Source organism: Protopterus annectens, chromosome 6.part0 (genome assembly GCF_019279795.1).
Source record: "Protopterus annectens isolate FY-2018-M chromosome 6.part0, PAN1.0, whole genome shotgun sequence".
Taxonomy (NCBI): Eukaryota; Metazoa; Chordata; order Ceratodontiformes; family Protopteridae; genus Protopterus; species Protopterus annectens.
The window spans coordinates 1,572,580,111-1,572,604,772 of NC_056737.1; the positions used below are offsets into that span (position 1 = coordinate 1,572,580,111).

At 36.3% G+C, this 24,662-nt stretch overlaps 1 protein-coding gene across 1 annotated transcript in view; it reads left to right on the forward strand.

Moving 5' to 3' along the window:
* Positions 1 to 24,662, forward strand: part of LOC122804006 (solute carrier family 15 member 2-like) — a 748,008-nt gene that overhangs the window by 717,073 nt on the left and 6,273 nt on the right. The window contains exon 21 of the mRNA XM_044073688.1: positions 13,289 to 13,393. Coding sequence (XP_043929623.1) covers positions 13,289 to 13,393 — 105 coding nt within the window. The remainder of the gene's footprint in view (positions 1 to 13,288; positions 13,394 to 24,662) is intronic.

Below are 24,662 nucleotides of genomic sequence, written 5' to 3' on the forward strand. Positions count from 1 at the left end.
TAAGATATTGGGGAGTTGCTAGTGTGACAGCTTTGTTCTCATAGATGTGTGTCAATCAGTTGTATTTCCTGTGTGCTGCCTATACATCTGGGATCATTCCACTGATTTCCCAGGGGGACAGGTTGATAGGCAACAGATATGGGCCACTTTACTGGACATTCTGTACAGTTGTGGGGTATGATTCTGTATGCAGAGTACTACCACTGGCAGGATTCGAACCATGGCTGTGTGTGCTAAAAAAACAACAGTTCACATCTCAGTTGCATGTGCTGTTCGGGTTTTGTTGTCTGCATTTTCCCTGTTTACTGCCTATGTGTCTCTCAGTTGTACTAAATGGCCTCTGAGGATTACACCTGTCATATACAGGCATTCCTACACATTTAATTGATGGTGCATGGTGTGGATAACAGTGCTTAATACAACAGTACTATTACATGATTGCAAATCTACATTACCATATGATACCAGAGTATACACGTGCAGTCCAGCAGTTAGACCTTTATTGTCAGGCTGTTACGCTTTTATTTATATACATGCTATATGAGACTCTTCCTGCTGTATTCTCCAGTGTATGCAGTACTTGCCTTGAACAATACAGGTTTTATATAGGCAATTGATTTACTACTACTTTTAGTTTTATTTCCTATGGCAGTAAATGCACGAGTATTACTGACCTGCCTTTCATTGCAACCTCGCCAGGTGACTGACGTGGACCTCCTGGTTTGTGGCCCACTCCATTGCAGCTGTGGGGGACATAAGAGGAATATTTAGCCATACCTATCCATAATATACCTGAGCTGGCAATTATTATACACATAGTGGGGTGATACTTACATGCAACTGGAACATCCCCTACTACTCTAGCCTCTTGGATCTACTGCTCCAAGAGGTCCCCCTTACACCACTTCAGGTCAGCATAGTGATGCCTGACCTGCTCACCAGTTCGGGGTATGTCATTGGCACTGGTGAGGTCATGGGCGAGATGGTCCTAGGCCTCTGCCTTATATTGGGAGCCCTGGTACTGGCCCTGCAGCAGTCTCTGGTCATGGTCTTTGACAAGGAGTCCTGCCATGACTCTGGACTCCTGGATGCACCAACGGTACACCCAAAAGCACACACCTTCTCCCCTTACTGCCATTGTGCCTGCAAGGGGAAGCTACAACCAGTTATGAGATGTATTCCCACCTCTTGGATTTAAGTAGAGCTGGTTTCCTGCACTTTTCTGTGATTGGCCAGTTTTGAAAAGGCTAGGCTATGGGCACACCTGCTTACCTAGGGTTGGGCATTGTTTAAAGGGGTATAACACTAGGCACATTGAGTTAGCTGGCCTGTGCAATGCTTAGCATTGCTTACATTAGACTTTGCATTATAATTCCTTTTTGGCATTGAGTTATTATTCATTACACCTTATATGTATGCCTGGTATCCATGATTCATGTGTACGTACACTGTATGGGATCCTTGTGTTTTATTAGGGACTTCAACACTCTGTTACAATTACACCTGACTTCTGGGCTTACTGCTGTACTCCATTTCACATATTTGTTATGTAGTGGGGTATGGAACATATGTCTGTATACCGATTCCTTTCACAGGTTCAGTTTGATTTTACTATAGTGAAGACTTGTTTGCTGATACCTCATTCTTCTGTACTGCTGTGATGGCTTGGTGGTTAACTACTGTGACTATAGTGTATAGGGTCCTGGGTTCAAGACCTGCAGGGCTGTTTATTTTGTTGATGGGCAGAACAAGGGCCTTTGGATACAGAGTGATTAAGGCACTTTTGAGCATTTGTAAGTGGGTTTGCGTCAGGGTAAGCAATGCTAACCTCCGGTTACATATGCTTACAGAGACTTAGCTTTTGAATTGCTTAACCTGTGTGCGCATTGCTAACCCCACACAAATGGGCTTAAGCTCGCTTACTATTGCTTAAACATGCTTACTACTGCTTATTGGTGCTTAAATCTGCTTACTGGTACTTTATTCATTATGACACTGACACCTCACATGTGCATTTACTGCAGTACCCCAGTTCATAAATATATGTTATTTAGTGGGTTATGCAACAAAAATATTAGTCATAACCTGCTTTGCAATGGAAAATGGAATGTGCTGCAGTGGGACTCGAACCGGGAATGCCTGCTCGTAAGGCGAATGCTCTGCCCACTACACTATTGCTATGCTGCTTTATTTGCATATGTCTTCCTTGTTATCCTCTTCAGCCATTTAAGCTGCATTAACCATAGCTAAGCAATGGGCACACCCACGCACCTGTGGTTAGCTTTAATCGGGTTTAAAAAAAAATATATATATTTTTTTCATTTTATATGTATTTACTTGCAGTTGTATATGAGGGGAATGTTGGTGGGGATATGCAGACACCTATGAGCGGTCTCGCTCATTTCTTACCCCTTTCTGCAGTTCTTCATTGCGGGGGCATGTATATTCTGAGAGCTCTGCTCTCAGACATTCCCCCTGCACTCTTACACACTCCATGTAAGACTAGGAGCTCAGGCAGCGCGCCTCATTACTATGCATGGCAGGCTGCCATCCTGCTCCTAAATGGCCGCCTCCATGCAGGACTAAGCTAGTCCTGCACAGAGGAATACTAAATCTGGGGGGTTGTATTTCTTTTCTGTGAATTAAGCAGCCTTGCAATCATGTCAGGAAGCCAAGAGAATGTGAAGTTTGCTGGAAAACTGCTTCCCATAGAAATGAATGATGTCATATGTTTCATTGCTTAACTGGATTTCTTTCCTAGGTACTGATGCAGTAATATGATAACTAGATTAACCTTCTAGGTTTAGGGTTTTGGTATTGGCATAGTGATATCTCTTCTCGACCATCATTCCTAGTTTAACATTTTGATCAGTTGTGAATTAATAATGTGTGCTGTATTAACATTCTAAGTTAAGAAGAATGCTCCTGACTTTTTATAGCCTTTTAACAAGGGAAAGGAAAGTGATGGTTGTTTTGTTAAGTAACACTGATTTAGTCAATTAATTTTTGCCTCATGTTTAAAAGTTCTGCATGAGATACACACACACACACACACACACACACACATATATATATATATATATATATATATATATATATATATATATATATATATATATATCCTGATGGAGAGCTCAAATTATGAATGACAGTTGGCTGAACAGAAGCATATAACATATGGCACTGTGCAAATGAGTTTCTACCATGTGTTTTTAGATTGTTTCCAAAATCTGTTTTCACTCAGACTTAATTCTGCTCTTGTGAAATGTGTTCTGCACAAAATGTTGCCTTCAAACAAACTAGCATGCATCTTCTCTTTGGCTCACTCCTGATTCAGCCAGCTCATCTCTCTCTGAGTCCTGCTCTAGGTTATCATTGGTTTGACTCACTCTTGATTCAGTAAGCTGACCTCACGCTACGTGTCCTGCCCTTGTCAGGTTATCATTAGTTTGATTCACTCCTGATTCAGTGAGCTGACCTCACTCCACGTGTCCTGCCCTTGTCATGTTATCATTGACTTGACTCACTCCTGATTCAGTGAGCTGACCTCGCTCCACGTGTCCTGCCCTTGTCATGTTATCATTGGTTTGACTCACTCCTGATTCAATGAGCTGACCTTGCTCTACGTGTCCTGCCTTTGTCAGGTTATCATTGGTTTGACTCACTCCTGATTCAGTGAGCTGACCTCGCTCCATGTGTTCTGCCCTTGTCATGTTATCATTGACTTGACTCACTCCTGATTCAGTGAGCTGACCTCGCTCCATGTGTTCTGCCTTTGTCAGGTTATCATTGGTTTGACTCACTCTTGATTCAGTGAGCTGACCTCACTCCATGTGTCCTGCCCTTGTCATGTTATCATTGGTTTGACTCACTCCTGATTCAATGAGCTGACCTTGCTCTACGTGTCCTGCCTTTGTCAGGTTATCATTGGTTTGACTCACTCCTGATTCAGTGAGCTGACCTCGCTCCACGTGTCCTGCCCTTGTCATGTTATCATTGGTTTGACTCACTCCTGATTCAGTGAGCTGACCTTGCTCTACGTGTCCTGCCCTTGTCAGGTCATCATTGGTTTGACTCACTCCTGATTCAGTGAGCTGACCTTGCTCTACGTGTCCTGCCCTTGTCATGTTATCATTGGTTTGACTCACTCTTGATTCAGTAAGCTGACCTCACTCTACGTGTCCTGCCCTTGTCAGGTTATCATTAGTTTGATTCACTCTTGATTCAGTGAGCTGACCTCACTCCACGTGTCCTGCCCTTGTCAGGTCATCATTGGTTTGACTCACTCCTGATTCAGTGAGCTGACCTTGCTCTACGTGTCCTGCCCTTGTCAGGTTATCATTGGTTTGACTCACTCCTGATTCAGTGAGCTGACCTTGCTCCACATGCCCTGCCTTTGTCAGGTTATCATTGGTTTGACTCACTCTTGATTCAGTGAGCTGACCTCACTCCATGTGTCCTGCCCTTGTCAAGTTATCATTAGTTTGACTCACTCCTGATTCAGTGAGCTGACCTCGCTCCACGTGTCCTGCCTTTGTCAGGTTATCATTGGTTTGACTCACTCTTGATTCAGTGAGCTGACCTCACTCCATGTGTCCTGCCCTTGTCAAGTTATCATTAGTTTGACTCACTCCTGATTCAGTGAGCTGACCTCGCTCCACGTGTCCTGCCCTTGTCAGGTTATCATTGGTTTGACTCACTCTTGATTCAGTGAGCTGACCTCACTCTGTGTCCTGCCCTTGTCAGGTCATCATTGGTTTGACTCACTCCTGCTTCAGTGAGCTGACATCACTCCACGTGTCCTGCCCTTGCCAAGTTATCATTGGTTTGACTCACTCTTGATTCAGTGAGCTGACCTGGCTCCACGTGTCTTCCCCTTGCCAGGTTATCATTGGTTTGACTCACTCTTGATTCAGTGAGCTGACCTCGCTCCACGTGTTCTGCCTTTGTCAGGTTATCATTGGTTTGACTCACTCCTGATTCAATTAGTCTGACCCAACAACCAGTGCTAACTGAAAGGACTGATTTCAAAGAGGAGGGGATATTTAAATGTTTTATGTTTGAGTTTCTCTTTTCAGAGTGATTTGAAACTCCTTGCCCCTGACTTTTTGTCTGTGACTGTTTAGTGAAGCAGATCATTCCAATTTTACAATTCAGATTGACAGATGTGTAATGTAGAACTGCTACTGTTTAGTGTAGATATATACTTTTTCCCACACAGACATCTTTTTATTCATGTCTGGCTATTGCTAAGCAGCCTAACAGAAATTCTTACTGTCAGTTTCACAGGTTTTCTCAGTCATTTTGCTGAGATTTTAAAACTTAAATAGTGAGATAACTTAAGTGCTTGATCTAGGATTGTCTGTTAATTTTGAATGTGGTTAAATTAAAAGGAATACAGTCCTAATGATATTTCCAGTTCCAACAGCCAGAAAAATGTCTTCCTTCAAGAGATAAAGACTACTAACAAGGAAAATCAGATGTAGTTTTGGAGTAAGAATTAAACTGAGACTCATTGCTCAGCTTTTAGTTTAGGTAAAACTGAGTGTCCGTTTAAACAACGTGTATATGAACATATTTATAGTATTGCCAGGAACATCAATACTAATGCCTTGGCTAGGCACATACTTGTGTTCAAAACACATAATTTTCAATTCACTACAGTGGATTGTATTCATAAAAATCTTCAAGGTGGTCCCTGGTAACTTAAGCTTGAGGAACGTGAATTGATATGGCAATTGCAGACAAATGCACATGTGTATCCAGGTTTGAATGAAGCATGTTCTATTAAATGCTTGTTAAAATTAAAAGCGTTGGACAGGTAACAAACTATGTATATATAGATGGTTAAATGTCTGCTTGTGGCTGCAAAGTTTTTTGAAACCAAAAATAATATTTATTAACAAGCATCTCTGGTTGATTGTAAAAGTTTAATGTTTAATTGTTCAATATTTATTGTTAAGTACTGCAGGTTGATATGAACAGTACGAAATGGTTTGATAACCTTATATATTGTGTTATTTTTAAATTTATATGTTTGTGTATTGTTAATATGTGGGGAATATCCCTTTAATTGTATTAAATGGTCTTGTGATATTTAATTAATTTATTTAATTGGTTTAATTATTTACCCTTTTTAAACCATGGTTAACTGGATAATATTGTCTGAAGAAGTACATTGGAATAATTGTACAAAAGTGCTAACAATAAACAGTCTGTGTGATTTTACCTTGCCGCTGTAATATTAGTTTTGGGGTAAGCCAGTTGTGTCCAGTTTAGCTAAGGATTCCAAACAGGGTGCAGCAATATTTTTAATAGAAAGTTGGATTAGATCCTTATTTCCTACAAATCTGATAGTGAGGACAGATGGACTTTAATTCTTCAAATCCTGTAGGATATGACTGAGCCTGTTACGCATTTGTCTGAGTTAGGAAAGGCAATGGTCTTCAGCGGTAATTTACCATCACCCAGAATGATGCTGAGATTCAAACACAAGATAATTAGCTTTAATAATTAGCTATGCAGCTGGGGTTACTCTAGTGTTTTACTGTGTTGAAATAAAATGGCTGACAAGCCTGTTTTGTTTTTGCCAGGAATGGTCTGCACCTCTCTTACCAAGGTTTTTTTTATTATGGCTAAATCCTTTATGCCATTTTAGGCAGAGTCCATGTGATGTACATTACAACCTAGCAAATTATAATTTGGAACACATTAACATGGTTCTACTTGATGCAAGGATTCTTAACAAAAATGCCCAAACTTGAGTCGCTCTTGTAACTTGAACACATTCATACATGTGTAGTAACAGAGATACAGTTTTAGAGCATTGAATTTAATCCCTCTGTTTCTGGGTATAATTTTTCTCATGTCATCAGTCCTACTGATAATTGTGAGAAGTGTCAGTATTTGTTAAGGGTCTCATCATCTCATGACAAAATTCCTTGGGGCACCCCATTTAAATTTCTAGATGTCCAAATCAGCATAAACAAGACTAATTAACCCTTCACAGCTTGTTGCAAGTTGCAAAACACCCTCAGGTCCCCATGCATTGATAAGACGGTCCCTATCTTCACCCAATATAATAAGACGTAAATATAAACCCCTGGGGTGGGATAGCCATATAAATGAATTATATAACATGAAAAATAAATTGCTTAAAGGTTATAAGATATCTCATTCTGCCCACCTTAAGATCGCATTTAAGAAACTAAAGAGCTTAAGCAAACCATTTGAAGCTCAGAGCTGACTATGAACTTAAAATAGCTGCTAAATCCATAAATGACTAGAAAATCTTACTTTAACTGCATAAGGAAGTTAAAAACTAATACCCTACAATGTTCAGAGCTAGTCCACAATAATATTGCACACTATGACTCAAATAAAATAACTAATATCTTGGATGACAAATTTGATGCAAATTTTACTTAACCTACAGTTATATCTATTCCACTGATTCCACAATCCCAGTCACTCCATTTAGTTGCTACGGAAACAAGTTCCCTCAGTCTTCTCAAAAGCTAAGAGCACCTCAACTGTGGGTCCTAATAATATACCAGGTTGTCCAATTATCCATTTCAAATATGGCTTATCTGAACCTCTACTTAACCTCTTTAATCTAAACCACTCCACTGGTTACATTATTGAAGCTTAGAAAACAGCCATTGTAATACCATTACAATAGGGCAGCCCAGCCATGGACCTTGGTAACTATAGACCTTTTGATCTCGCTGTAAGTTCATAGGTTCATAGACAATTTCCCTTGGTGAAATTCAAACCCTGTTCTTCCTGTCTATGAGGTAAACACATTAATCATTATGCCAACCTTCAGCCCCTTAAATTTTACATATACAAAGCTATGCAGCATATCATCTCCGATCTCATTCATCTAGACTTTTAAAATCTCTTGACCCTGATGTCTGACCAATATAGCTTTGTCAGTGGAAAGTCCTGCCTGTTTAACCTAGTTAATTTATTTTAAAAAAGTAATCAAATGGACTACCTCACAATAAAATAGACAGCTGATTCATGTGTCTATCCATCCTCTAGGCTGTCGATAGCATTATTGTTTGACCCTGTACCCTTTCTAGGTAAGAAAGTATCCAACACACCAGCAATACAAGTACAAAAAGTCAAACAATGGAGTGTCTGACTCAGCATATTGCCTTGCAGTGCCATTACAGAAAGTCAAGCATTGGAGAGGAGTGCTGACCATGTCATACTGTATGATCCAGATCCTATCAGTTTCACTAAACAGGAACTGAGATACTATATTGTGCAAAACACACAAACAGGAGCTGAGATGCTGTACTGTGCAAAACATACACTGTAGTATGTGTGTGTGGATGTCTCGGTAGAGAAAATAGTACTCAACTCTCCACAATTCTACCTCAAATATTTGGTCTGTTCCTCATAAAATTTGTGGTTTTCTGGCAAATTATTGTAAATTGCAGTCACTAAATGATGACAGACATATATCTTCTGAAAATGCTTGTTAATGCAAAATCTGTTATGCCAGCAATTTAGTAAGTATACAAGGGCAATATTTAAAATCTGCCTAATTTGTGCCTTTATTCCTGATTCTTGCACTAAGAAGTTGAAAAGTTATGGGGGTATTACAATGGGTTGTACTGTGTGGTTCTGATGGCAGCAAATTGAATAGATATTTTTAGTTCATTGTCTATTTATTCATTTGATCACAAGCAAATATCTAAGGTACATACAGTCATACAACTGGCTGTAATTGATGGTCACATCTATGTGTGTGTGTGTGTGTGTGTGTGTGTGTGTGTGTGTGTGTGTGTGTGTGTGTGTGTGTGTGTGTGTGTGTTTGTATAATTATGCATTATAGAACTTCTATAATGTTACATTAAGCAGAAAGAATACAAGGTGTGGAAAAATTCAATATGTTTTGTGCAAAAAAATAAGAGTTTATAGGCAATATTTTGGTCAGGTGGCAACAATGTTTTGTAATGTTGTTCTAAGTACATATCATATGGAAATAAAATGAGCAAAATCATTTTTTTTCCCAGGGAAGGCAGAAATTGCATTAAAAGTAGTTATATGGGCAAGAACATTGGAGGTTGTCTGTGGTTTGCTTAGAAATACTTGGAACTGTGATTCCTTTCTAGGCAGAAGGTGTCAGATATGTTGTAACATATTTTGCTGCAGCATAAAAGTGTGTTTACTAACCCAGCCATTAGAGATGCACAAGCCAGTGTATTACTTCATGTCAGTCCCACACCTGGATAAATGGGGGAGGGTTATGTCAGGAAGAGCATCCGGTGTAAAATTTTTGCCAGATCAAATATACAGACAACAATACAGATTTCCATACCAGATCGGTCAAGGCTCGGGTTAATGACAGCGACCACCAGTACTGTTAGCCAACAGGGTGCTAGTGGAAATTGGGCTACTGATGATCAAAGGAGGAGAAGAAGAGGGGAAAGGCATGCTTGGAGGCAGGAGGACATAAGGAATGTTAGGAGTGTGAAAGTGAGGGTAGGAACTTTGAATGTTGGCAGTATGACTGGTAAAGGGAGAGAGCAAACTGATTTGATGGAGAGAAGAAAGGTTGACATATTGGGCATAAAAGAGACCAGATGGAAGGGGAGTAAGGCTAGGTGTATTGGAGGTGGGCTCAAATTGTTCTACCATGGAGAAATGGAGTAGGTGTTATCCTGAAGGAACAGTATGTCAAGAGTGCTTTGCAGGTGAAGAGTGTCGGACAGAGTGATGATTATGAAGGTGGAAATTGAAGGTGTGATGATGAATGTTAGTTCATATGTACCGCAAGTTGGGTGTGCAATGGATGAGAAAGAAAAATTCTGCAGTGAGTTGGATGAAGTGGTGGAGAGTGTATCCAATGGAGAGAGAGAGTGGTGATTGGAGTGGATTTTAATGGGCATGTTAGTGAAGTGAACAGATAGGATGAGGAAATGATGGGTAGGTATGGTGTCAAGGAGAGGAATGCAGAAGGTCAGATGGTAGTGGATTTTGCGAAAAGGATGGATATGGCTCTGGTGAATATGTATGTTAAGAAGAGGGAGGAACACAGGGTGACGTACAAGAGTGGAGGTATATCCTATGCAGGAGGGCCAGTTTAAAGGAGATTGAAGACTGCAAAGTGATGATGGGGGAAAGTGTAATTAGGCAGCATAGGATAGTGGTCTTTAGGATGATGCTGGTGATTAAGAAAAGGACGAGAGTGAGGGCAGTGCCAAGGATCAAATGGTGGAAGTAGAGAAATGATTATTGCAAGCTGGAGTTCAGGGAAGAGTTAAGACAAGTACTGGGATGCAGTGAAGAGTTACCAGATAGCTGGGCAGCCACAGCAGAGGTAATAAGGGAGACAGCTAGAAAGGTGCTTGGTGTGACATCTGGACAGAAGGAAGACAAGGAGACCTGGTGGTGGAATGAGGAAGTACAGGAGAGTATACAGAGGAAGAGGCTGGTGAAGAAGTGGAATTGTCAGAGAGATGAAGAAAGTAGACAGGAATACAAGAAGATGACATGCATGGTGAAGAGAGAGGTTGCAAAGGCTAAGGATAAGCTGTATGACCTGTATTGACTGGATAGCCAGTAGGTCTGAGCTGAGAAAGATGTGCAGCAGGTTAGGGTGATAAAGGATAATGAGGGAAGTGAGGAGAGTGTGTTGAGCAGACAGAAAAAGTACTTTGAGGGGCTGATGAATGAAGAGAATGAGAGAAAGAGAAGGTTGGATAATGTGAAGATAGTGACTCAAGAAGTGCAATGGATTAACAAGGAGCAGGTAAGGACAGCTATGAAGAGGATGAAGAATGGAAAGGCTGTTGGTCCAGATGACATACCTGTGGAAGCATGGAAGTGTGTAGGAGATATGGCAGTGGAGTTTTTAAGCAGATTGTTTACCACAATCTTGGAAAGTGAGAGGATGCCTGAGCAGTAGAAAAAAAAGTCTACTGGTACCAGTTTTTAAGAATAAGGGTGATGTGCAGAGCTGTAGTAACTACAGAGGGATAAAACTGATTGGCTACAGCATGAAGTTATGGGAAAGAGTAGTGGAAGCTAGGTTAAGAAGGGAGGGGATGATTAGTGACCAGCAGTACAGTTTCATACTAGGAAGGACCACAACAGATGTGGTGTTTACTCTAAGGGTGTTGGAGAAGTATAGAGAAGGTCAGAAGGAGATGCATTGTGTCTTTATGGACTTAGAGAAAGCATATGATAGGGTATCTAGAGAGGAGTTGTGGTATTGTATGAGGAAGTCAGGAGTGGCAGAGAAGTATGAAAGAGTGGTACAGAATATGTATGAGGGCAGTATGATAGTGCTGAAGTCTGTAGTAGGAGTGACAAATGCGTTCAATCTGGAGGTGAGATTACATCAAGGATCAGCCCTGAGCCCTTTCTTATTTGCAATGGTAATGGACAGATTGACAGACAAGATCAGACAGGAGTCCCCATGGACTATGATGTTTGCAGATGACATTGTGATCTGTAGTGAGAGTAGGGAGCAGGTTGAGGAGACCCTGGAGAGGTGGAGATATGCTCTAGAGAGGAGAGGAATGAAGGTCAGCAGGACTAAGACAGAATATATGTGAGTGAATGAGAGGGAGGATAGAGGAATGGTGAGGATGCAGGGAGTAGAGATGGTGAAGGTAGATGAGTTTAAATACTTGAGATCAACAGTTCAAAGTAATTAGGAATGTGGAAGAGAGGTGAAGAAGAGAGTGCAGGCAGGGTGGAGTGAGTGGAGAAGAGTCTGAGGAAGTGATTTGTGACAGACGGGTACCTGTAAGAGTGAAAAGGAAGGTCAACAAGATAGTAGTGACACTGAGGCCAGCTACGTTATATGGGTTGGAGACAGTGGCACTGATAAAATGGCAGGAGTCAGAGCTGGAGGTGGCAGAGTTAAAGATGTTAAGATTTGCATTGGGTGTGATGAGGATGGATGGGATTAGGAATGACTCTATTAGAGGGTCAGCTCAGGTTGGACAGTTTGGAGACAAAGCCAGACAGGTGAGATTGCATTGGTTTGGACATGTGCTGAGGAGTGATGCTAGGTATATTGGGAAAGGATGCTAAGGATGGAGCTGCCAGGCAAGAGGAAAAGAGGAAGGCCTAAGATAAGGTTTATGAATTTGATGAGAGGACATTCAGGTGGTTGGTGTGACAGAGCAAGATATAGAGGACAGGAGGAAGTGGAAGCAGATGATCTGCTATGGCAACCCCTGACAGAAGCAGCCACAAGAAGAATAAGAAAAGCGTGTTTACTGACATTTATACAACCATGTCTGGGGCAATTAAAAATATAGAAACTTTCTACTAATTCAGCTAAATAAACTATAGTTACAACTGCCAGGTGTAGCAAGTCAAGAAGACAGGCATGTAATTTCTTTTATGGTGCAGTAAAGATATATTTTCTAGTACATCAATGTCAGGGTGCATCAGTTAGCACGACAAGGGTCCTGATTTTAAAGGGTGAACCTATCATGAGTGCAAATTTATAGATTTGTGCCCCTACCCTAGGGGTAAGAAATTTGTGCATAAGCACATTTTTAGTGCTATGATTTTCACTGATCTCCTATAATTTTAAAAGCTGAGTTTGAAAGGTATGCTGACAGGTCTAAGAATCTGGGTTACAATACCAGATGTTGGAGCCTGGAAAGCTGCATTCCTCAAATCACACAACTAGAATGCACACACCAAAAAAAACTGCAGCTTAATAATTGAGATTTTCTATTCAGTTTGATTAATCTGCTAGTGCCAGAGAAACAATAATCAGACTTGATGGGCCATATCTACCTTTAAAATGCAGATTATTATGTTTTGTCACCACTTTGATCACTTTTGAAATATTATGTAAATACTTAATTTCAGGAACTTTGGGGTGGAATTTAATTGCATTGATCATCATACTGTGTACCAACTGAGCCAATTAGTATTATCCTTATAACCTTTGTGAGTCTTTCAGTTTGAAAATGGTTTCTACAATGACTCAGTGATGAATTCTTACATAACCGAAAAGAAAGAGTTGCTTCCTTGTTGGAGACTTGCTTACTAGTCAGTGTTTATTTTTCATACCTCCAGACATTCTGCCTTCTCCATTTCAAAATAAGCCACCTTTTTCATGAAAAGGAATGAACCTAAAGCAAGTTACAAGCATCTACACTTGTAATTATATAGCAAAAAAAAAAAAATGAAACATAGGCATCGAAGATGTTCCAGGAAAGGGCATTCTCACAATATTTAATAACACCAAAATACATCATTTAAATGCCAATTTAATTTATTTATTTATTTTTGTCCTTAGGCTCCTATCAGCATGAAAGCAGTACTTACAGGTGGTTGGCTTCTGACCGTCGCTTTTGGAAATGTGATTGTGCTTATAGTAGCACAGGCTGGAAGTCTTGAACAGGTAACATTTTAAATGATGCAAGACCTATTACTGAATGAACAGTATAATATTGTAAAACACCATGTGTTGTATAACTCTGAAGAAAAAAATGTAAATAACTCAGTAAGTGACTTAGACAATGGAGGTCTAGCTGGGTGAAGGGAGAATCCAATGGCCAATGACAGCTCTCATTTCATGGGGAGGAGGCTGCTACAGCAAAATTTCTAGTAGATAATAGAGGGTGAAGAAGTGCACATTGCTTTGCTTCAGTTGGTGTGGGGGGGGGGGGTTAGAGGAGATGCCTAGTGATTATATGTACAGGAGCTTGTTTGGGATGTGCATGAGGCCTCATATGTTCTAACCCCATCTAGGATTGCTCATACCTATCAAAAATAAAAATCTTCTCACCAACCACAGCATGGTATTTCCTTCCTGCACTCTGTGAGATTTATTTAGGTGAAGGGATTGAAGGTCAGTGGTTAAGAAATGTAAAAATAGGTATGCAAACAACTGCAATATACCATGTGTGTTTAGCTGTTAGTCATTTAGGTGTTCCTGCATTGTGCACCACACAAAATAATGAAGTATATTGTTGAGGATTATAATCAGGTCTCCAATCATAATCAACTTATGTGTTTCAGAGATGGATGCCAAGAAATTCATCTCAAGAGCGAAATTCAAGAAGTGAACCTTGGCATCTATGTTGACAGCACATAATGGTTCTGATTGGTGACGCCCAATCATAGTTCCATGTAGTGCATACCACTAATTACAGAAATAGCAGCTTTCAAAGCCTTTGAAAGCCAATAAAACACTTTAGCACTATCAAACAGATAGCAGACAGAAACAAGGTCCCTATGAAGAGCAAACTGCTTTAAAAGCTATTAGACACTTTATTCTATAACTTATTTTACTTATAGGTATGGCAGCATAATGCATCTAATAGCATTTAGAACTATTTTACCTTCTGACACTGTTCTTTGCTGGCCACCACTGTCCGATTACAACCCTCAGAGCAAAACTTGATCTTAACAGCACGTAGAAGTGCTTAACAAAAGCTTGTTAAGCACCTTTCTGACATAGTCTTTTTTCCCATTTTTTGAAGTGTAGTGCAGCGCTCCATGCATTTCATGTGTATATACCATATGTTGCACATTTATATGACAGTTGCTAAATTCTGTCATATAAGAGTTTGGGGCATGTTTTAACAAAGCTGCCAATACTTTGTTATATGGAACCTAATTTAGGATTCCATGTTTATTGTGCACTACCTTTTGTTGGCAGTTGCGTGATTGCATATGAACAATTATTGTTGTTTATATTAGAGTACTGTTAATATATATTAGTTATTTATTTATTATTTATGACTATTTTAAGCATGCAATTTGCACTTGTATATGGGTTTCAACTCAATGCTCTTTATAGATACATTGTTTCTTTAGTTAGAACTTTGTGCTTTGCCAGGAAGATACACTGTTTCTTTAACTAGAACTTAGTGCTCTGCCAGGAAGTGATGTCATTGGGGAGGGAGATTTTCAGTGTCTTTAGTATTTAAACTCTGTTTTAATGTTCAGTTCTTGTTTGATAAAGTCTCCTGAATTGCATAATTGGAGACGAAAGCGCTTATTATTTTACGTTGGTGAATACTGATAATCGTTTTTATTCTAATAAAATACTGTTTTTACCATTCTACGTTGGTATATACTTGGCAGTGGACTCCATTCTGTTTTTTTGGATTTACTTGTTGGTTTCTTTTCTACCACGTATTACGCTTAATGTGCTTTTCCTCACCTTGGAGATTCCCATTTCACCACACAGTGTCATTAACATCACCTGACAGGGCACATATTTGGATGCCCCCATGCTTTGTCCTTTATATTAGAGTCCTATTTCTCTAAAGAATGTGATCTGCTTGCATGAAGCTTGTCCCAGCTGTAGATCTCAGACTAAGACATAGTTGTAGCAATCATTGTGTGTGTGTGTGTGTGTGTGTGTGTGTGTGTGTGTGTGTGTGTGTGTGTGTGTGTGTGTGTGTACGTGCGTGTGTGTGTACACACATTGACGTGGAAGATTTAATTATATCAAGCAGGTTCACTGTACCCTAGCTGGCCCTGCCATTCCATGTCAGAATATTAAGTTTGTCCAAACCCTGGTATCTTCCGGACTACAGCCATGCAGAGAATGTAGATTTGTTTCAGTGCAGAAGAACATCCAGTTAAATGTTCAGTTTTTTCATCCATCCATGACCTTCCTACAACTCAGATTTCACCATAATCACAGGTTCATGGGTAAGCACAAGGCTAACTGCCCTTGAAGACCTATTTAAGCCTATCCAATTTTTTTTGGTGAGAATCAAACCTTATACTTCTTGTGTGTGATGTAATCACCTTAACCATTATGCCGACCTCCAACTAATGCAAAAACCTGCTCAATATCCAAAAAGAAGACATATCTATTTGCTATTATGCAAGAATATATACACTCTAAAGGGAGAAAGCATGGATATCTGTACAGATTAATCAAATCCAGATACAGTATGACTTAGTTGCATTAGTATTTTCCTATATTTAGGCTTATTACATCCTGTGTCAACATTATATTAAACTAACTTCTGCCACCTAGAATGTTTTTCAGCACTCAAATGAAAGCATTCTTTTTTCAAAACAGGTTTATTGTTTTAACATACAAGAGAAATATCATAACAATTTTATACAAGTAATTAAAAATAGATATGATTATAACATTCAACAAAACAACTAAAGTATTTACAAAGACATCCACTACAATCAGATCAATTAATTAAACTAAAATGCCATGCTATTGAAATTATGATTTTTTTAACAAATTTTGTAAATTATCCCATACAATATAATAAGATGTTTTTCTAGTTGTTCTTGACCTAATTGTGTTTATTTCCATATGGCACACTATATTCATAACATTTTTAAATTCATTGAACGAAGGAGGTGTATCCCAATTTCTGGTTATTATTTTCCTAGCCACTGCTAGAATAGACCATAACAAGGGAAGCTTAACCTTTTTAACACTTTGAGGTACAGGTGTGTTGATTAATATAAGAGATTTAGAAATAATGAAATTATCTGTAAAAAGAGCCTGCAAAAATTCATTAATTGACTTCCAGTATTCTTTCAATTTTATACAGTCATAAAACATATGAGCCCAGTCAGCATTAATTTCTACATTACATCTCTTACATAGATTATCTTTATTATTTATTTTATTCATCATCAAAGGTGTATAAAAGATCTATGTAAAAATTTCCATGTATAAAGTCTCCAGACAATGGAAGACGTAGTTCTATAGGCAGATTCCAATATATATTGTTTATCTTGTTGATTTGGTGGGTCCCCGTTAATAGAAGTGAAATAATTCCAGTATGTATCTACACTGTAAAAAGTTTCTTGTCTGATAATTTTATGTATGTATGAAAGTTTACCTTTATCAGAAACTTTATGTTGTAAATTTAATATCAAGTAATCAATCAGTGTTGGAATAGATTCTTTAACTGTTATAGACATTAGATCTATTTTATTAATGAGATGTTGTCTAAAGGTCTGAACCTCTAACCAACAAGTTTCTCTTAGATCAAATTCTTGTTTTAAGAAATCTATATTTTTAACTTTATTATCAGATATCAACTGATACCAGTACTTTAGATCATTATCTATAGCTAAATGAGTTCCTTCAGAAGTAGATGACAAAAGCATACCCTGAGTATACATTATAGGGAATATAATAAAATTCCATTCCCTATACTTAGGGTGCATGAATATAAAGTTACGATAGCTAATAATAATATTTAATGGGTAACAAACCATATGTTTAGGTGTAATAGGTGAAGTACAAAATTCCTTTAGTAACCATAACATGGAGTTATTTACAATCATATTTTTATGTGTTAAGGAGATTTTCATAAAGTGCATACTAATTAACTCCCAATAATCTTTCCATTTTGCGACATATGACTGATCTATTAATAAAGTAATAACTTTTACAATAGAAGAGATAGTATATAAATTAAAGTCTGGAAAAGAAATACCCCCTTGAGACCAGCTATTAGTATGTTTCTTTAATGCAATCCTAGGTCTATTAGGTGCCCATAGGAAATTTAACATTAGTGTATTCAGTTTCTTGATAATTATTTTTGTAGGTGGAAGTATTATTGATTGTATTAAGTATAAAATCTTGGGGAATATTATCATTTTAATAATTGTAAGTCTCTCCTCCATAGTAAAAACATATTATTCCAGGTATTAAAAAGATTTTGTATATTAAGAAAACAGGTATTATAATTATTATATATAATAGATTTGATATCTTTAGATAGTATTATACCTAAATAAGTTATCTGACCTGAATTGGGTACATATTTAGTAAAATCACTAATGAGAATATTTTTTCGTGTATATATAGGTAGTATTTTAGTTTTTTCTTCATGGAATATTAAACGAGAAATACTTTTAAAATTCATCATTTTATCAAATAGAGACTGCATAGAAGAATTAGATCCTGCTGATGTAATTAGAACATCATCTGCAAAAAGTTGAATTTTGGATGTTGTATTTATTTCAAAACCCTCTATGTCAGTACTGTTTCTGATCAAATTAGCCCAAGGCTCCATTACTAAAGTGAATAATAGTGGAGAAAGTGGACATCCTTGTTTTGTACCTTTAAAAATGGGTATTTTTTTGTGAAACATATGTTCCTACCTTAATATAAGCCAATGTTCCTTTATATAAATGCTCAATTAGATTTACAAATGCATCTGAGAAGTTTGTGCACTTCAGTAAGGTAAACAGATAATCCCAACTTACTGAAGCAAATGCTGAACTTATATCAAGACTAATAAGTGTTAAATCTTTCTTTTTCCTATTTGCAAAATCAATTAATGTTAAAGTTCTTCTTATATTATCAAAAGCATTTCTATTTACAATGAAGCCTGTCTGATCTATATCTATAATGCCGGGGATGATTGTCTTCAATCTATCAGCAAAAATACTCATAAACATTTTATAATCAACATTAAGTAATGAGATGGGCCGATATGAAGTACATCTAGTTGGATCTTTATTAGGTTTTAAAATTGGCGAAATAAATGTATATTGCCAAGATGAGGGGGTTATTAACTCAGTTTGGGCCTAATTAATTACCTTATGTATTAATGAATATGTACTTTTAGAAAGGATTTTATATATCTCTGGTATAATAACATCATTACCCGGTGCTTTGTTTGATTTAAGCTTATTTATTTGTGTAATAACCTCTGTATATGAAATACTTTTGTCCAATAGTTTAATCTGTTGTTTATTAAGCTTTTATTCATGTTTGTGGTTATAAACTCCTTTATTTTATCTTTAGGTTCCATGTTAATGTTATTATGGTTAATTTTGTGAAAGTGATTTCTAAATTCATCTAGTATTTCTGGTATACTAGAAACATTCTTCTTTTTCCTTAGAGAAAAGATTTCTTTGATATGGTTTTGTTTATTCAACCTTTCGTTTTATTTTTAAGTCTATGTAAGTATTTGGGGCTTATTGAATAAGATAAAAACTTGTATTTCTCTAAAGTTATTTTAACTTTATGAGTTAAAATTTCTTTGTATTTCTCATTTAGTTTGTTTATTTCTTCAATAACTTTCTTGTCTATAATATTTTCTTTATTATTATGTTTATAAGAGTCTAATTTACTTTGAATATCTAACAATTCCTTATCCCAAGATTTCCTTTTATTATTATACCATCTGATACTTTGTCCATATAGATATGATTTTAAGGCATCCCAAACATAGACAATGGAGACTTCAGGAGTATTATTTATGTCTAAAAATGTTTTACTTCTGAAAGTATATATTCTTTATAGTCTTTTAGTTGAGTTAAGTATGCTGGTATACTTTTGATCTGAACATTATGAGTATTTTTTATCATGAATTCAAAAACAATTGAATTATGATCAGATATAGGACATGAAATGATTTTGGAATTAATTAAATCTGTTACCATCTGGTTAGAAATAAAGACCCTATCTATTTTTGAATAAGTTTTGTATCTGTTAGAAAAAAGGTGTATGGTAATGATTTTGAATCTATCTGATTATTAATATCATTCAAATGATAAGAATTAGCAAAATCATTTACATGTTTTGCATTAGATGTAATTCTTCTTTTTCCTATAGTGGTAGTATCACTTTCATGTAGTATACAATTAAAGTCACCAGCTAAAATAATATCTCCTATAGAGAATGATATGATCTTATCAAGATGATGTTTCTCTGTATTAATACCAATTCCAGGTATCCAATATACATTAATTAAAGTGTAAGTCTTCCCATTAATTTGTATTGTAACCATACAAAACATTCCTTTGTCATCCTGATAAGACTTAATGGTTTTAGGAATGGGCATACTTTTATTCCATAAAATAGCCACTCCTCTTTTTTCTGAGTGTGCTCTGAACTAACCAATACTGTATATTTGTTTGTGGCTAGTTTATCAATATCTTTTTTCAAGAGATGGGTTTCTTGCAGGAAGACTAAGTTGGCCTTATGTAAATTAATGTATCTTATTAGGCTTGCCCTTTTACACGGATTATTCAATCCATTAATGTTTAAAGAAATTCCTTTTAAAGATGTCATTTGTCATTTTTAAAACTTAAGAATCTTATGATCAAAATAACAAATAACAACATAAGTAATGTTACATCTCCTCCTTTAGGTGTACCTTTAAATATAGCTGTATTTATTGAATCTCTTATGGGATTTTGTATAGGATTCAATTTTGTTTGTAGTGACAATGAGTGTACAAAATATATTGTGGATGTCAAAACTATATACATATAACAATGAACAAGAGAAAATAATGTAAGGATTAAACCTTGCATCCAGCCTGGAGTTAAAAACTCCAACTTAGAGTAGTATTTACCACTCAAGTTAACCCCCTACCCTAAGCAGCAGTACCTCAGCTACCACCTTATCAATTTAATACTGGTTATATTTAACTTAAATTAACAGCTTGCAATTCAATTATCTAGCAAGACAAGACTACACATTTGATAAAACAGCATCATATAAACTAAAATAAACTTTTTTTTAAGAACTATTCATACTACTATATACATCTATGTAATATAATACACTTGTATTCAAATAGCATTCAAATAATCTTGATATTAGGAACCAAGAGGAGAGAGAGAAATAAAAGACATGAAAGAGGAAGAGAGGATGAAAAAAAGAGAAAAAAAAGGAAGGCATATTTACATATTAATTTATTCAAAGTATGTAAAAATAAGTTCTAACATTCATTTAAATCAAAAACTTTGGCTAATTTGGTTCAGACATTACATATATTAAGATGCATCTATTTTCTGTCATGTAAATGCAGTCAACAGCTTCCAAAAAAAACCGTGAATTGCTTGTATATGAGCATTTTACTCATACTCATTATTGTCAATAGAATAAAATATTATATTTATAGAAATTGTTATAAATCACACTGCATAGTTATGCAAATTCTCAGAAACACTTGCATTATTGTAAAAAAAGCCATCTGTATTTTGTATGTCTATACTACTGCTTTAAAATATATCACATGACAATTTCTTCCAGAATAGAGTTATAAAGTTATTTATGCTTGTCAATCAGATGAATTAAATGAGTTATAGTAATGTATATGTTTGGAACATAAGTTTCTAACACAGATTAGTATGCTGCAGTCAAGTAGATTTTCAAAAACACTTGAATAAATGTTTCATTTTCTATGCCTTCTAAAATAAGACATTTACTTACTACAAGAAACTGCATCATTTAAAATCATTATAACTGATATATTTTATGAATTATAACATAGATATTTAAGTAATTATATAAAATAACTCACATTTAGATGTTAAAGAGTTCATTTTCCTTCATATAATCGCATTTGCATCAGTTCTACTTCCTGGTAGAGTGTTCTTCCTGAATCTGCAATGTGTCAGTGTGATATCTGGGTCAAAGGTCAAATTGACTGCTTTCAGCTTCTCTGTGAGAATTCTGAGAGTTGAAGCTTTTGAAACCACTCGAGGACACTGTTCATGAGGTAGCCCACATCCCAGATTGTCTCCCTTAACATTTTGGCGGGAAACTTGTTAAAAACTAGTGACAAACATTCATTTAGCAGTGTAAATGCATCTAAACATGACAAAACCTTTGCGATGTATTTTACAGGTTATTACAGCCTCTATGTAAGTGAAATTAAGCCCAAAGTTATTAATAAGTAATAAAACTCAATATTTTTGTCCCAACTCAATTTTTATGCAAATCTTATTATTTACTGTGTCTATATGATCAAAAGCATTTCTATATATTAATATGAAAAAAAATAAAGAGAAAGAATAAAGAAAAGAAAAGAGAGTAGAAAATAAAAGAGTGTAAAGCAGAAATAAAAAATGTAAGAGAAAGCTATAAGAAGTATATACAATGGAATATTACTTACTGTTTATATTAATATAGTTAAAAATAAAACATATTATTTACTAATATTTAGTTCTAATTATTATTAGTTAAAGCATGACAGATTATTTACAAATAAGCATAAGCAGTATAATCAAGAAAGTATAATTAGGAATAGCATTTGAAGAACATATAAACTTTTTACAAGGAATAAATATGTTATTATTCCATTTATCATATTTTCATTACTCTTCTCTCCCTGCCCTCCCCCACCCTTTACCCACTACATAATCTAAATAGAATGTCATTGTTTAAACAAAGAAAAGAAGAAAAGGAGAAAAAAAAAGAAAAAAAATGTATCAAATTACTGACCTTACTTCTCTTTTCAGAAAGAGAAACAAATTGAATAATAGCTTGTTATTAGTTCCTCAGATATTTTGACTGGTTATGAAACAAAACATTTCTTTGCACACAGAGAATAACTTTGATTAAATCTTTTTCAGAATATTTGTGGCTTTCTGGAAATGCAGGAACTATATTTAAAAAGATTAATAATGAATTAAAATGATGAGAGAAAAAAAAAAAACATAGAACAAATCATTTGTTTTTTAGTCTCTTCTTCTTCTCTGAAGTCTTCCACGAAGTTTCAGTTGCCAGTCTCTTTAATGAAGGACTAGCCCATTCCATTTCCTCTATTTTATCCAAAATCTTATTTTTTTGATAAACAGTAAAGCAGAGTCTAAGTCATCAAAAATTTTAGGACCATCAGGAAGGAAGATTTTTAGTTTGTCAGGAAACAGAAGGTATGTTTTAAACTGTGCTTTTTAAGCTCCCTTATTAGTGGCAGAAAAACTTTTCTTTTAGCTATTACCAAGGAAGAATAGTCATTGTCAAAACGCACAGTTGTCTCATTAATCTTAACAGGAGCTTTAGCCCAAGCAGATTTAAGAACCATCTCTTTATCAAAAGATGATAGAAATCTAACTATAACTGATCTAGGATAGTTTTTGTTAGAGTTAGTATTAGCTATAGATCTATGTGCTCTTTCGATACCAAAAGAGAATGCTTCTGGTAAGTCTAAAGTTTTAGGGAGCCGTGTTGTTAAAAAAGAAGTAATATTGTTACCTTCAATATTTTCTGGCAGTCCAAAAATCCTAATGTTATTGCACCTAGATCTATTTTCCAGGTCATCCAGCTTTGTTTGTAAATGTGTATTTTGTTTCAGCAGAAACTCAATGTTGATTTCCTCTTCTTTGATTCTATTTTCCATGTCATTCACAGCTTCTTCTATGCCTGTCATCTGGATCTTCTGTTGTTGCAGGTCTATATGTAACAAGTCTATTTGTTTTGTAGTTTTTCTATGAAGGTATCAATTTTAGTATCCATTTTATCCATCTTAGCAGTAAGTTGCTGGATTATAGTTATCAGAGACTGAAGTTCTTTCTTGATGCTGGAGTCTTGAGAATTTGTCTTACTGGAACTCATTTCAGACTGATAAACTGACAGGAAAATTTCCAAAGTGATTTCTGACAGGAATATTGTTAAAATTTCCTTTCTTTTTTAGATATAGTTCAAGAACTATATAAAACAAACATATTTAGAAAGAAAATTACTTCAAAAATTAACTTTTTAAGTAATTAATTCCTATCAGTGTAATGAAATTGGTGGAGCTGAAGAAATCTGCTGCTATCCTGTGTTCATCCTTGGCCACGCCCCCTGTTGACTTAAAATGAAAGCATTCTAAATGTTTCCAGAACATCCTGTTTTGCAAACTTTGTTGTTGAAAACATTGATTTGAATTTTAGGACTGGATGACATTTTGTTTAGCATTTCATCACTGGACTTCAGTATTTACTTAAGTGAGCTATATTCTGCTACATTGTTTGTGGTTTAATCTTCTAGCATTCTGCTGTTATGCAGCCGGTTTTCTTGGCTCTGAAGTTCATAAGAGGTTACTAGGCTAATGGCCCTAGTGCCTTTACAAGCCTAGCCATGTTAATAACCCAAGTAGCCTTATTGACCATAGATAATTAGATTCCACTTTATCCATGCTGCAGATATTTGTGGTATATCTACCCAACTATTACTATGAGTTTTGTTGTGTGCCTGAGAAGATGAATATATATCTCATTAGTTTCCAATGAATATTTTGGGGATGACAATTTGCAGCAACTGCTTGTTATAGAATTGCCATTCTTGAGTATCTCATGTGTACTTTATCTAGGTCTGCTTTTGCATGGATGAGACACTGACTTTGTACATTGCAGTTGTGTATTACTTGTACACTCCACCTACTTTTATAGTCTAATCTTTATAGTTTAAGCTATTACTTGTGTTTTACATTTAAGCTCTTTTACTTGTAGTATTAATCTCTCTACTTTTAACAGTTTTAACCTGCTATATAAGAAATTCAGATGCTAGCAGACCATCTTTTTAAGACTACAAAATGGACACTATTTATTTGTCTTCCCATACCAATACTCACAGTCCTTCTCTGGGGACCTGGTTGCCTTCCTCCTTTCTGGCCTTCTAATTGCAAATTATTTAACATGTTTAGGATGTCATCAGCAGCACTTCACTGAAAATAATAGGGCAAGGCTGTAAAAGATATGTTTTTTGTGTACTGTTATCTGGGTGGTCACATCTCCGATAAGGTGAGTGGGTGCCAAATGAGGATAAAAACCTAACATGACCGTGATTCTTCTTGCCTTTTTATGGTACATTGCTGGTCAGGATGTCATCTAAGGTATAGTCTGCATCTGTTCCCCCACTGCCCTGTTAACACTAAGGCAGTCAAACAGCCCCAACATTGTTTTAGAGTTGCTTCATATGGCTGACTTGGCATTTA